General features: G+C 44.7%; 1 protein-coding gene across 2 annotated transcripts in view; it reads right to left on the bottom strand.

Moving 5' to 3' along the window:
* The window catches only part of LOC115460032 (cyclic nucleotide-binding domain-containing protein 2-like), an 89032-nt gene extending 86981 nt beyond the window's left edge, over positions 1 to 2051 (bottom strand). For both annotated transcript variants that reach the window (XM_030189888.1, XM_030189889.1), the window contains exon 1: positions 1853 to 2051. In XM_030189888.1, coding sequence (XP_030045748.1) covers positions 1853 to 1906 — 54 coding nt within the window. In that variant the 5' untranslated portion in view covers positions 1907 to 2051. The remainder of the gene's footprint in view (positions 1 to 1852) is intronic.
* Positions 2052 to 15489: the final 13438 nt, after the last annotated feature.

Genomic DNA, 15489 nt, shown 5'->3' with positions numbered 1-15489 from the left:
ACCTGCGCAGTAACCGTCCAGCGAGCGCCAACTGCTGATTACCGCTGGGAATGCCCCCGCAGTAGAAAATATGAAATTATTTTCTACCGTGTGTTTTCGGTGCATGCTAAATTTGCAATTAACGCCTGGGGCACTCGGTAGCCGGGTGGTAATGCCGATATGGTTACGCGCTGGAGACGCATAAGACCTTATGCACCTTTGTATAAGGGCCCCTAAGTTTACTATAGATTTGGCAAAATGCCGCAGCTCAGATTTTGTCAAACCTATCTCGATCTGATCATATTACTCCTGCTCTCCGAGAATTGCATTGGTTGCCTTTTGCTTGGAGGATCAAGTTGAAGGTTTTGACCTTGATTCATAAAGTCCTGAATGACAAAAGTTCTTTAACTTTGGCCAGCTCGCTGAAAATCCACATGCCAACTAGACTTTTGAGATCTAGTGGTAAATTATTTTTAGAGGTTCCTTCTTTTCCACAGGTCAGATTGGATGTGTATCGTTCTTCTGTTTTTGATATAGAAGAACCTGTTCTCTGGAATGCCTTACCTGAAGATCTGCATAAAACTTGCTGAATTGTACAATTTAGAAAGTGCTTAAAGGCTCAGATGTTTACACAAACGTTTGCTAACAATTAAGGAGAGATGTTAATTTTTTTATTTATTTATTTTTATTTGCTGCGTGTTATCTTATGTCTTGTCTAATGTGATCGAAGTATAGTGTGCTATTTGTAAAGATTTTATGATGTATGTATTTTGGAAACCGCCTAGAATTGCAAGATAGTGCAGTCTATACATGTTTTAAAATAAATAAATAAATAAATAAATAAATATAAATCAGCACATAAAAACACCTAGCGCCCTGTTTACTAAGACGCGCTAACTTTTTAGCGCGTGCTTTAAATTAGCACGTTCTAATGCTAGAGACACCCATAGCAATTAGCATGCCTACAACGCGGCTTAGTAAACAGGGCCCCGATACTTCAAGTACCTGTATGTAATATGTAAGCCACTTTGCTTGTACCACAGAAAGGTGCTATATCAAGAATCTAATGAACATTAAACACGTTTATTTATTTATTAATTATTTATTGGGATTTATTAACTGCCTTTATGAAGAGATTCACCCAAGGTGGTGTACATTAGGTACATTTTTTAACATCAAACTTACAATTTTGTTAACAGCAAAACAATAGTAAAATGTAACAAGTATAAACATAAATATAATGACAGAGGAAAACAATTGAAACCTAATAATAAGACAATGAAATGGGATAAAAAATATACACACTTAACAGCACTGAAATTCAAATAACAGAGATAGAATATGATGCAAGCATAATTGTGATGGAATACCTAATAAGCAAACAATTAGAACATTCAAATAGCATTGCTCTGATACTAATGCTACATGTTTCAGAAAGGTTTCTGTAGGAGATGTCTGAAGGCATGCAGAGATCATCATTTTCAGGACGGGGAAAGGAAGGGTGCTTCCATTCACAGAAGCCAGTTCTGTGGGTGCTGGGGATGCTTGAGCTCCCCCACTACTCAGCAAACTCTTTGACTGGATCCAGGGATTGGGATCATTTCCATTGGGTTTATCACCCCCAATCATTTTGAAGAGTTGGCTCCTATGATCCATTTTTCATGGGAGGCTTCTTTTCCAGTCTCTGGCTCCCTGGGAAAGTTGACCCATCCAGCCTAGTTTATAATCTCAGCTTTGGGCTAGCATGTATGTGGGAAGATGAGAAGGGGGCACTGGGAGAGGTGACGCCGGTGGTAAGAAATGAAGAGAAAAGACAAAAAAAAATAACAACATACATTCATGCTAAATAAGGCATTAAAAGTCAGACACTTACATAGGTTACTGCATGTGGGTCATGCTGTTTCTTCTCATGCTTGTTCAGCCTCATGCTAGTGCCTCTGTATCAATGTAAACTAAGCAGAAATTTGCTTATTGAAATCCTAGAGATGATGGGGTCCACCCCTGTGTCTCCTCCTATGCTGAGCTCTGTCTCACAGCAGTGGGAGACAGGAATCCACCTGTGTTACCTTGTACCAAGCTATATGTCATGCCAGTGGTGGGACACAGGTCTTCACCTGTCATGTCACCCATGTCTCACACCACTGGGACACATTCCTATCGCACTCTGACAAGTCCTGGCATGTAGACACTGACAAGCCCAGCAACCTCATTTCTCAGCATTTGTCGGGGAAGGGAAGGGGGAGATGGGGAGGAGAGTACAGTTCTTTCTGAGTAGAGAGATGTGGTAGCCGTGTTAGTCCACTTTTAAAGGTAATCAATAGAAATAGAATAAAATAAAACATAGAAAAGAAAATAAGATGATGCCTTTTTTGTTGGACTAACTTAATACGTTTTTTTGATTAGCTTTCGAACACCCACCAGACAGGATTTAACAAAGACCTGGGTTTTATAGCCCATTATAAACCATGAAATTTCACTTCTTTGTCGCCCTCTGATCATCATTCATATCTCCCTGTCCCTCATCCTCTCAGCCCTCTCTGTTTCTCACCTAGCCCACCCCTCCCTCATCCCTTCAGACTGTCACTGAAATAATTTGATGTTTCACTTACATATGCTGTTACTTATAAAAATTTGCTTATTTCTGATCTGATGAAAGGGCTACCTTCGAAAGTTAATCAAAAAATGTATTAAGTTAGTCCAATAAAAAAGGTATCATCTTATTTTCTTTTCTATGTTTTATTTTATTCTATTTCTATTCTTTCTCTCCTGTAAACTGCTGCAGGAATAATTCTTGCCTGACAGGAAGCAGGGTCCCTCTCGTTCACTTCAGCCCCCTCTGCCTTTGTCAGCACTGGGATCAATGCAATGATTGCGGGTGCGGACTTAGGAGTAATCTCAGGAAATTCTTTTTACAGAGAGGGCGATCGAAGCCTGGAATGCCATCCCAAAGAAGTTGGTAGAGACAAAAATGGTGACAGAATTCAAAATGGCGTAGGATAAACACAGATGACCTCTAATTCATAGTAACATAGTAGATGACGGCAGAAAAAGACCTGCACGGTCCATCCAGTCTGCCCAACAAGATAAACTCACATATGCTACTTTTTGTGTACACCTTACCTTGATTTGTACCTGTTCTTTTCAGGGCACAGACCGTTTAAGTCTGCCCAGCACTATCCCCGCCTCCCAACCACCAGCCCCGCCTCCAACCACCGGTTCTGGCACAGACCGTATAAGTCTGCCCAGCACTATCCCCACCTCCCAACTACCAGCCCCTCCTCCCACCACTGGCTCTGGCACAGACCGTATAAGTCTGCCCAGTACTATCCCTGCCTCCCAACCACTAGTCCCTCCTCCCACCACCGACTCTGGCACAGACCGTATAAGTCTGCCCAGTACTATCCCTGCCTCCCAACCACTAGTCCCTCCTCCCACCACCGACTCTGGCACAGACCGTATAAGTCTGCCCAGCACCATCCCTGCCTCCCGCCACCGGCTCTGCCACCCAATCTCGGCTACGCTCCTTAGGATCCATTCCTTCTGAACAGGATTCCTTTATTTTTATCCCACGCATGTTTGAATTCTGTTACTGTTTTTGTTTCCACCACCTCCCGCGGGAGGGCATTCCAAGCATCCACTACTCTCTCCGTGAAAAAATACTTCCCGACATTTTTCTTGAGTCTGCCCCTCTTCAATCTCATTTCATGTCCTCTCGTTCTACCGCCTTCGCATCTCCGGAAAAGGTTTGCTTGCAGATTAATACCTTTGAAATATTTGAACATCTGTATCATATCACCCCTGTTTCTCCTTTCCTCCAGAGTATACATGTTCAGGTCCGCAAGTCTCTCCTTATATGTCTTGTAACGCAAATCCCATACCATTCTCATAGCTTTTCTTTGCACCGCTTCAATTCTTTTTACATCCTTAACAAGATATGGCCTCCAAAACTGAACACAATACTCCAGGTGGGGCCTCACCAACGACTTATACAGGGGCATCAACACCCCCTTTCTTCTGCTGGTCACACCTCTCTCTATACAGCCTAACAACCTTCTAGCTATGGCCACCGCCTTGTCACATTGTTTCGTCGCCTTCAAATCCTCAGATACTATCACCCCAAGATCCCTCTCCCCATCCCTACCTATCAGACTGTCCCCGCCTAACACATACGTCTCCCGTGGATTTCTACTCCCTAAGTGCCTCACTTTGCATTTCTTCGCATTGAATTTTAATTGCCAAACCTTAGACCATTCTTCAAAAATGAATGGTATATTAAAAAAAACGGCTGAATGGGTGTGGATACGTTCAGTGACGCTTAGGTGGCGACTCTGGCTGTGATGAACTAGGGCCGGTGCCAGGGCACACTTGTACGGTCTGTGTCTCGTATATGGCAATCCAGTTTAGGATGGGCTGGAAGGCTTCAGCTGCAACTTTAGTGGCTGGAACCTGAGGCCGACAAATGACAAGACAGATAGGCTGGAGAGGGCTCTGACGGGAACTCCAGTAGCTGGAATGTAAGGACAGGGTCAGGCGGACTTCTATGGTCTATGTCCCAGAAATGCCAAAGAAAGACCATGATCAAGTATTTTATATCACATTCGTTGTTGATTTAATCATGAATTGATAATTAATGTGACAGTTGGCAGACTGGATGGACAGTCCATGTCTTTATCTGCCGTCACTTACTATGTTACTATGTTACTTGTAACAGTGGAATTTTTGGAATTCATTGCCAGTGAAAGTGAATAATCCAGAGGCCTCACACAGAGCTGATCAATGACCCAGCTCCTGGAGAGAGGCTTTCAAGCAGTCCTGGTTATTACACTTACATCCCTGTCCTGCTGTACTGTGCATTTTGTAGTCTCGCTTCTTTTGTGTGAAATCACCCAGGCCAAGATGCACTAAAACAATTGTTAATGCCCGATGCTTACCGATTCCTTAGTGAATCGGTAAGCAACGGGAATGCATCAAGGAAAGGGAATGCAAATGAGCTGCTCGTTGTAGCTCACTTGCATTCTCTATTCCATCGCTAAACAGTCGGCCGGTCGAGCATGCGCAGAGCAGCCAAGCATTATGCTGGCTGCTCTGCGCATACCAAGGATGTCCTTTACGGACGTCCTTCACTATATATAAAAAAAGACAAGCTGTGCCTATGGACGTCCTTTATGGACGTCTTTAGCCCCCCCCCCCCCCCGAGATTGCCACCGCTCCCCCTCCCCCCTGCATTAAAATGACAGCTTCCTGCAGCCCCACCTCCCTGCCATCCTCCGCACCCCTGGGGGCCCCTCCTCCGCCGCCCCCCTGATGTCGTCGTCGCCGCTGCCGCTGCTCCCCCCTCCACCCACCCCCCTCCGTCTGCCACCGGGCCAGGCCCTCACAGCGCCTCTCACCTCTGTGTGAAGGTGCTGCAGCAGGCAACAGCTGATCGCTTCCCTTCGGACTTCCCTCCTTTCCTCCCTGGCCCGCCCTTGTCTGACATAAGTAACGTGAGTAACTTACATCAGACGAGGGCGGGCCAGGGAGGAAAGGAGGGAAGTCCGAAGGGAAGCGATCAGCTGTTGCCTGCTGCAGCGCCATCACACGGAGGTGAGAGGCACTGTGAGGGCCCAGCCTGGTGGCAGACGGAGGGGGGAGCGGCGGCGGGGGTGGGGCCACATGGGGGCAGAGGATGGCGGGGAGGCCGGGGCTGCGGGAAATTGTCATTTCAATGCAGGGGGGAGGGGAGAGCGGCAGCGGCGACCTCGTGGGGGGGGGGGCTGAGCTAAACGCGCTGTGAGAGACTTCCAGGTCTCTCAGCTGAGTGAAGCACATCCATAAAGGATGTCCCTGACGAGCACTTTTTTCACCAATTTTTTTTGTAACATTTATAGACGTTTTTCAATCCCGCGCAGCCCCAACGACAGGTACAGACCTCTCGTTAGATTTTTCAACGTTAAGGCAATCGGAAAAGGTTAGTGCATCTCATTACAATAGGGTTTCTACACAATTTGCTCATCTGCATTCCGTTTTCGTTAGCTGCTACCGTCGTTGGAAAATGGCTGGGAGAAGTCTTTAGTTTAGTGCATGCCAGGGTTTACTACTTGCTCGTTAATGGCTCGTTAAGTTTAGTGCATCTGGCCCCCAGTCCTGGAACCAAAAATACATTGGCAGAGGGAGCCATAAAGTCAGGGCAGGCCCAAAAATCTCCTTCTAGAATGGGAGTCAGTTTGCTCAATTGACACCTATTTATCCTGTTTTGCAAGGTCATCTCCAGTCTCAAGAAGACAATCCTTCAACTTTCCATCCATATCACCCACCCACTCATAACAGCACAATTTGATTTTCAGCATCAGTGATTTGAATCCCTGTGCAGACTGGAATCCAGCACATAGCACTCTCACTTCCCCCGATTATGCCTCAGTGATGTCACTCTGTTAACTACCAAAACATCACAAAAGCCTCATTCATCAGGGCCATAACAGAATGAAATGTGTATAGAAAACAATTTTTGCTAGGTGTGTTTATTATATATTATTATTTATTTGATTGCTTTGCATATGCCAATTTATTCCTCGTTACTGCCCAAAACTTCTGCATATTTAAACATTTGTAGGTTAATCTCATTAAAGCACATAAGACAGTATAGGTCTCTTCCACATTTTGGATCTAGCAACTGTCATGGCCACGGCCATGACCCACACCCCTGCTCAGCTCCTGGTCGTGGTGGTCTTTTTTGGGCCTTGGGGGCCCTATCTGCTGCATGACAGGCCACATGTGCCATTGCTTTGGGTGCACTGGGATGCCTGCCGGGCTGCCTCTCCAGTATTCTGCTCTGGCTATTGCCAGGAGAGCTTAGGTGCACATACATGACGGAAGCCCCTCCTTTGAAGATCCAGCAATGGGTATCTCCAGAGGACATCTTCCTGTGACGTCTGAAGCACAGCCCTATTTTAAGGTGTTTGAGACTCTGCTTTGGGGCCTTTACAAAAGGTCTTGAGATCTTCAGCAACTGTGCCTTGCCTCGTATATCTCCCGTTATAGCCTTGCCTGACTTGGTCCAGTTCTAGCCATGCCTTGCTTGCCTAGTTCCAGCCTTGCCTGTTTCTAACCCTGTCATGTCTTGTCTTCAAGTTCCTGTCCAGCCTTGCCCTGTTTTCAAGTTCTAGTCCTGCCTTGTCTCCTAGTTCCGGCCTTGCCTTGTCTTCTAGTTCTGGCCTTGCCTTGTTTTGCCTTGTCCTGTCTAGATCCGGTTCCTACCCTGTTTCCCTTGCCTTGTCTGGACCCAATTCTTGCCTTGTTTGCCTTACCTTGTCTAGGTCCAGTTCTAGCCCTGATTGCCTTTCTTTGCTTTGTCTGGATTCAGTTCAAGCCTTGTTGGTCTTGGCTTGGTTTGCCTTGCCTTGTCAGTCTGGCCTTGCCTAGCCTGGTTTGCCTTGTCTGCCTTGACCTGCCTAGTCCTGTCAGCCAAGTCCTGCTTGCCTTGTCTTTGGTCAAGTCCTACCTGCTTTTTCGGTCAAGTCCTGCCTTCCTTGTCTTCAGTCAAGCTTTGCCTAATAGTTTGACTAGTGCTATGTGTAGCCTGAGTGATTCGCCTGCTGTAGTCGGTGTCCTGCTATGCTCCAAGGGTTCACTTCTTCTTGAAATGTGACAGCAACTGACTGGGGAGGGTATTGGGTTTGAATATCAAGGTCAAACATTTTCATTTTGTTTTGCTTACCATGTAATGGGACTTTTTTTTGTTTGTTTTATTTGATTTTTTTTTAATTCATTTTGGGGGAATATCATCAATATTACTCAATTGTTTGATATACCGCCTAGCTTTAACATATACTGTTCCCTCTAAGCTGAGCGGGTGTCCGCCAACTGCATTGCTGCCACTGGGTGGTGGTTCTTCAATATTGTGTCTTCTATCGCCAGGAGTGGTTCCCTGGAGTCCTGCATAGTTTGCCTGTCCCTCATTATTGAAAATGTGATAGTGAAATAGCACCCCCCACTGCCAGGACTGTAGATGGAGGACTCCCACTCAGCTTAGAGGGCAAAGTGTTAACAGATCACAGAGGTTTACAAACATTTAATAAAAACAAAACAGAGATAGAAACTCCATTAAAAATGTATAGACCTAACACAATCATACATGCACATTTAGAGTAAAAGGTAAGGGGAACGGGAAATGGGACTTGATATACTGCCTTTCTGAGGTTTTTGCAACTAAATTCAAAGCAGTTTACATATATTCAGGCACTTATTTTGTACCAGGGGCAATAGAGGGTTAAGTGACTTGCCCAGAGTCACAAAGAGCTGTAGTGGGAATTGAACTCAGTTTCCCAGGATCAGAGTCCACTGCACTAACCACTAAGCTACTCCTCCACTAGTGACATTCTATGTAGAAGCCTGCCCTTGCAGATCAGCAATGCAGATCAGCAGGACATCAGACTCACAGAAACAGAAGCCTGCGCGGCTGCATTGCTGAACTACAAGGGCAGGCTTCTACATGGAATGTTGCTAGTGGAATAGCAATATTCCATGTAGAATCTCAAATAGAGAAAGGGAAATGGGACTTGATATACTGCCTTTCTGAGGTTTTTGCAACTACATTCAAAGCGGTTTATATATATTCAGGTACTTATTTAGTACCAGGGGCAATGGAGGGTTAAGTGACTTGCCCAGAGGCACAAGCAGCTGCAGTGGGAATTGAACTCAGCTCCCCAAGATCAAAGTCCACTGCACTAACCCCTAGGCTACTCCTCCACAAAATTTTAAAATATATATATCTCATGCCAGTGGCATAGCTATGGGGGGCCACGGGGGCCTGGCCCCCACAAACTGGATCTGTGCCCCTGGGTTTGGCTGGTGGGGGTCCCCAATCTCCGCCAGCAGAAGCATTTTTTCCAGCACTGGTCTCCAGTGCCACCGCATTTCCTGCCCTGTTCTCTCTTCCCCTCAAATCCAGCATGGACCCCTTCTTTTCTCTATCTACACCTCTTCCCTGGGCTCCCTGATCTCGTCTCATGGCTTCCAGTATCATCTCTATGCTGACGACACCCAGCTTTATCTCTCCACACCTGACATCACTGCAGAAACCCAGGCCAAAGTATCAGCCTGCTTATCCGACATTGCTGCCTGGATGTCATGTGAAACTGAACATGGCCAAGACCGAACTTCTTGTCTTCCCACCCAAACCCACTCCCCCTCTACCTCCACTCTCTATTTCGGTTGATAATACCCTCATCGTCCCCGTCTCATCTGCCCGCAACCTCGGTGTCATCTTTGACTCCTCCCTCTCCTTCTCTGCGCATATCCAGCAGATAGCCAAGACCTGTCGCTTCTTCCTCTATAACATTAGCAAAATCCGCCCTTTCCTCTCTGAGCACACCACCCGAACTCTCATCACCTCTCGCCTTGACTACTGCAACCTACTCCTCACTGGTCTCCCACTTAGCCACCTATCCCCCCTTCAGTCCATTCAGAACTCTGCTGCACGTCTCATCTTCCGCCTGAACCGCTACACTCATATCACCCCTCTCCTCAAGTCACTTCATTGGCTTCCGATCAGATACTGCATTCAATTCAAGCTTCTGCTACTAACCTACAAATGTACTCGATCTGCAGCCCCTCCTTACCTCTCAACCCTCATCTCCCCTTACGTTCCTACCCGTAACCTCCGCTCTCAAGACAAATCCCTCCTTTCAGTACCCTTCTCCACCACCGCCAACTCCAGGCTCCGCCCTTTGTGCCTTGCCTCACCCCACGCGTGGAACAAACTCCCCGAGCCCATACGCCAGGCCCCCTCCCTGCCCATTTTCAAATCTCTGCTTAAAGCCCACCTCTTCAACGTCGCCTTTGGCACCTAACCTCTACACCTCTACCCAGGAAATCTAGACTGCCCAACTTGACATTTCGTTCTTTAGATTGTAAGCTCCTTTGAGCAGGGACCGTCCTTCTTTGTTTATTTTGTACAGCGCTGCGTAACCCTAGTAGCGCTCTAGAAATGTTAAGTAGTAGTAGTAGTAGTAGTGAAACTGAGCATGCGCATGCTTAATTTAATTAAAACTAGCATGCCGGACAAGGCATGTGCGGCGGCAGTGCTTCAGCTGGTGGGGGTTGGGGACCTCCGCCAGCCAAGGTATGTGCAACAGAAGCAGCAGCAGTGGGTGGGTGGGGACAGCAATGTGGTGGTGAGAGGTGGAGGGGAGGCGGACCAAAATGTGCCCTTCACTTTGGGCTCAGGCCCCCTCCCACCTTGAGGTCTGGCTACGCCCCGTCTCATGCACATATTTCTAGTGAACTATTCTCTCTCCAATATCCTGATCGCTAAAAGCCTGAACAAAATATGTTTTCAGCAAAGTCTTTTTTTTTTCAAACTTCTTTCAGCACGTATTGAAGCTGAAAGTTTATAGGAGCTAACCAGAAAAAAGTGCTGTATTGGGTGGATTCCCAACATGTTTTAGCAAATGGAGGGACTACCATTCTATAGTCTTGCAATGACGTTAAGGTTCTACTAGGTATTTATGAAATAGCTAATGAGCAGAAGTGGGGAGGAATATGCTCATAACAGGCTGTGTGGGCTAAAGGATAGGAAACAGAGAGTAGGGTTAAATAGTCAGTATTCTCAATAGAGAAGGGTAGTTAGTGGGGTTCCCCAGGGGTCTGTGCTGGGACCGCTGCTTTTTAACATATTTATAAATGACCTAGAGATGGGAGTAACTAGTGAGGTAATTAAATTTGCTGACTACACAAAGTTATTCAAAGTCATTAAATTGCGGAAAGATTGTGAAAAATTACAAGAGGACCATATGAGACTGGGAGACTGGGCATCTAAATGGCAGATGACGTTTAATGTGAGCAAGTGAAAAACAATGCATGTGGGAAAGAGGAACCTGAATTATAGCTACGTCATGCAAGGTTCCACGTTAGGAGTCACAGACCAAGAAAGGGATCTAGGTGTTGTCGTTGATGATACATTGAAACCCTCTGCTCAGTGTGCGGTGGTGGCTAAGAAATCAAAATGTTAGATATTATTAGGAAAGGAGTGGAAAACAAAAATGAAGACATTATAATACCCTTGTATTGCTTGATGGTGCAACCACACCTTCAATACTGTGTGCAATTCTGGTCACCGCATCTCAAAAAAGATATAATAGAATTAGAAAAGGTACGGAGAAGGGCAACAAAAATGATAAAGGGGATGGGACGACTTACCTATGAGGAAAGGCTAAAGTGGCTAGGGCTCTTCAACTTGGAGAAAAGGCAGCTGAGGGGAGATATGATAGAGGTCTATAAAATAATGAGTGGAGTTGAACGGGTAGATGTGAAGCGTTTGTTCACGCTTTCCAAAAATACTAGGACTAGGGGGCATACGATGAAGCTACAAACTAGTAAATTTAAAACGAATCGGAGAAAATATTTCTTCACTCAACGTGTAATTAAACTCTGGAATTTGTTGCCAGAGAATGTGGTAAAGGCGGTTAGCTTAGCAGAGTTTTAAAAAGGTTTGGACGGCTTCCTAAAGGAAAAGTCCATAGACCATTATTAAATTGGACTTGGGGAAAATGCACTATTTCTGGGATAAGCAGCATAAAATGTTTTGTACTTTTTTGGGATCTTGCCAGGTATTTGTGACCTGGATTGGCCACTGTTGGAAACAGGATGCTGGGCTTGATGGACCTTTGGTCTGTCCCAGTGTGGCAATACTTATGTACTTATATACTTATTCTAAAATGAATAGGCAGCCAAGAGGGATGTATAAGTAATGGTATATTATATGATCATATTTACTGGCATTGCCCAAAAGCCAAATTGCTGCATTTTGAAGTGTCTGTAATCATCTAATATTATTAGATGATGTTCCAGCTTAATTCACGTTCCCATAATCAATATGAAAAATTAATATGGCAAGAATCAACATATATAATGCTGCTTCATCAAATATATATTTCAAAGATCATGACTGAGGTAAAATAGAAAATTCCATCTTTGTTATATGAGACACTTATTCACAAAATGAGAGCTGATAATTGATCCAAACACCCAAATACCTGAAAGCATCCTTAATGTGCCCTGTTACACAATGGTGCGCTTATTGATAAATGTGGAGTGGCATTTTAGGAAAGAGGTCCAACTCATGATATGGACATCCAGGTCAGAACATCATGAATGGATGTACTTCTCACATGGATTTTAGAACAGCTGTATCAGCTTGTTCTATGTGAGATAGATGCCCATGTGCTGGAAACGTCCAGCATGAACATTCTATTCTATCCTATAAATACTAGTAAAAAAGGCCCGTTTCTGACACAAATGAAACGGGCGCTAGCAAGGTTTTCCTCAGAGAGTGTATGTTTGAGAGAGTGTATGTGAGAGTGACTGTGTGTGAGAGAGAGAGTGAATGTGCGAGTGTGTGTGTGAGAGAGAGTGAGTCTGGGTGCGAGTGTGTGTGTGAGAATGAGAGTGTGTGCAAGTGCGTATGTGAGACACAGTGTGTGAGTGTGTTTCACATAGATACAGTGTATACGAGAGTGTGTGTGAGACACAGACTCTCTGTGAGACTGAGTGTATGAGACCAAGAGAGTGTGTGAGTGACTGTGTGACACATAGAGAGTGAATGTGATACAGTGTGAGACATAGAGTGTGTGTGAGAGAGAAAGAAAGAAAGACATTGACTGTGTGAGAGAGTGTGTGTGTGTGTGTGACAGATACCTTCCCCCCTCTCTGGTGTCAGGCCCCCTTCCTCCCTCTCTCTGGTGTCAGCCCCCCCCCCCCCTCGCTCTCTGGTGTCTGAGCGTTACTGTGCAGGACGCTGAGCTCTGGCTGTGCTTCAAGGAACTGACCAATCCTATTTAATAGAATGCACCTCCAACATTCTGAAGCCGAGAAACCTCGTGTGGTTGGTCACTTCTGATTGTGATAAACCCGGAAGTACTTGATGTCAATTCAGGAGATGGATACAGAGAGCAGGAATGCCTCAGCCATGCAGTCAGCTTCAGAATGTTGGAGGTGCGTTTTATTATATAGGATAAGCTGTCCTATAAATAGCTTATATTTATTTATTTATTATTTGTTACATTTGTATCCCATCTTTCCCCACTTATTAGTAGGCTCAAAGTGGCTTACATAGTTCCGGAGAGGTGGTTACAGACACCGGTGTGAACAAATACAGTATAGGGGTACTATTACAGTGACAAGTACAGTAAAGAAGTATCGGTAAATAGGTTGGGATGATTCAGACAAAATGCTAGGGTGTGATCATGCGTTGGGGTTGAGTTACTGTCCGTTTCCTAATTAAAATGCCATATTTCATTATTCGGTATTTATGTCAGATTCTGTGGGGTATGCCTTCTTGAACAGGTGGATTTTTAGTTTTTTTCAGAATTTTGGATGATTATTCATAGCTTTCAGGCGTTTTGGTAGAGAATTTCCCCATAGCTCCAATGGTTTCACTGCAGATTACATTAAGAAAAACATCTCTATCAGATGGAATTGCAAAAAAAACAAACAAACCCACCCCCCTCAGTCTACATTTGAAAATAAGAGTGCCTTCATCTGTTTTCTAAATAAAAAATATGATGTAATAGTTCTAATCTGATATGGAATAGCATTCCAAAATTTTACAGCTAAGTACTGAAATGAATTCCTCTTGAAAATTTGGAGATAATAAAGTATAAGACTATATAGAATGAGATTCTCATCCCTCAGATAGCATAACTAAATATTTAGATAAATTACATTTTGACCTCTTAAAGTTTTAAGGAGTGGCCTAGTGGTTAGGGTGGTGGACTTTGGTCCTGAGGAACTGAGTTCAATTCCCACTTCAGGCACAGGTAGCTCCTTGTGACTCTGGGCAAGTCACTTAACCTTCCATTGCTGCGTTAAGCCTGCCATGAGTGGGAAAGCGTGGGGTACAAATATAATGAAAACCATTTTTAATTTCACATCTATTTTACTGAAACAGCCAAGTTATGAACAGTGAAAACAAGGGACACGGATGTCTATGTGGAAGCAAAGGAATGTCTATCTTAGAAAATGGTCACATTGCCATCATGTAGAGCCTCACCCTGTGCTTGGAACAACCTTCCTGAACCCTTACGCCAAGCCCCCTCCCTGCCCGTCTTCAAGTCTTTGCTTAAAGCCCACCTCTTCAATGCTGCGTTCGGCACCTAACCCTTACCATTCAGTGAATCCAGACTGCCCCAATTTGACTGCCCCTATCGGACCGACCGTTCACTTGTCTATTAGATTGTAAGCTCTTTGAGCAGGGACTGTCTCTCTTTGTTAAATTGTACAGCGCTGCGTAACCCTAGTAGCGCTCTAGAAATGTTAAGTAGTAGTAGTAGTAGTAGTAGTAGTAGTAGTAGTAGGGGTAGCCTAATGGTTGGAGCAGTCATCCAAGAATCAGGGAACCCAGGTTCAAATCCCTCTTCAGCTGTTTGTGATTTGTTTTTTTAATTGTGAGCCCTCCGGCAACAGAAAAATACCTACTGTATCTGAATATACAACATTTCAGTAGCCTTCAAGCATGCAGATGTCTTATATATTCAGGTATAGAAGTATTTCTCTGTCCCTTGAGGGCTCCCAATTTAAAATGAAGAGCTGAAGTGGGATTTGAACCTAGATCATTTGGTTCTCAGTTCATCACACTAACTGTCAAGCTACTCCTCAGAGGTGTGGGTTGCTCTGTTAAGAATGTTCATGAATCATAGTATCTGCAGCTGTCATAAACCTTGCTGCCAGTTTCACATTTAGGGGTGAGGAAAGGAGACAGCAACCACTTAATCCCTCCAGTGGACAGCTGCTCAATCAGAGCACCTTTCTGTAACCTAGATGTGAAAAGTACCAGGTCTAAATATCATCAATATTTCACACTATCACTTAATATATATCTAGATATGGGAAACTTTCAAATAAACACAAAAGCTGTCAAATAAGTGAAAACAAATCCTTCATCCTCCACCTTCTAAGGCACTGCCTATACAACTGGAAAAGCTTTAGACCTTTTACAGATAGAGCACACATAGGCAGTCCGTTATGTCACCTTATGTTTTATCTTTCTTATTGTATTATTTCATGCACTATTGTAAGCCACATTGTGCCTGCGCTTGTGGGAAAATGTGGGATATAAATGCGCTAAAATAAATAAATAAATACAGTACTGCAAATAACAAAGCATTCTCTAGTGCACCGACAAATACATTTTGAATATTTCCCTTCCCCCCTACACAGACCTCTTGTAAACTCCTTAACCCCGAATCCCCTCCTTCCTAACAGAAAGGAATCGGATGCAAATAAACAATATAACCTCACAAGTTTGCTATTGTTTTGTTCTGACCAATATGGCGGCAAGCTCCGCCCACTGCCTTCAGATAATGAGACAGATAGGCTCACGCCGTCTCCGGTTCTCAATGAAACCTCCTTGTTGCTTGCTTGCGAGTCGCAAGTTGCGATTGGTCGCGCAAGCCCGAGGAAGTTAGCGCAAGCGCTGGTAAGGCAGGCCTACCGGATATGACGTATTTGGTGTGCGCCTGGCTGACACTGACA

The sequence above is a fragment of the Microcaecilia unicolor genome, chromosome 1, assembly GCF_901765095.1.
Source record: "Microcaecilia unicolor chromosome 1, aMicUni1.1, whole genome shotgun sequence".
In the NCBI taxonomy this organism is placed as follows: domain Eukaryota; kingdom Metazoa; phylum Chordata; class Amphibia; order Gymnophiona; family Siphonopidae; genus Microcaecilia; species Microcaecilia unicolor.
The sequence above is the reverse complement of the archived record's forward strand: the minus strand, read 5'-3'. Positions and strand labels throughout refer to the sequence as shown.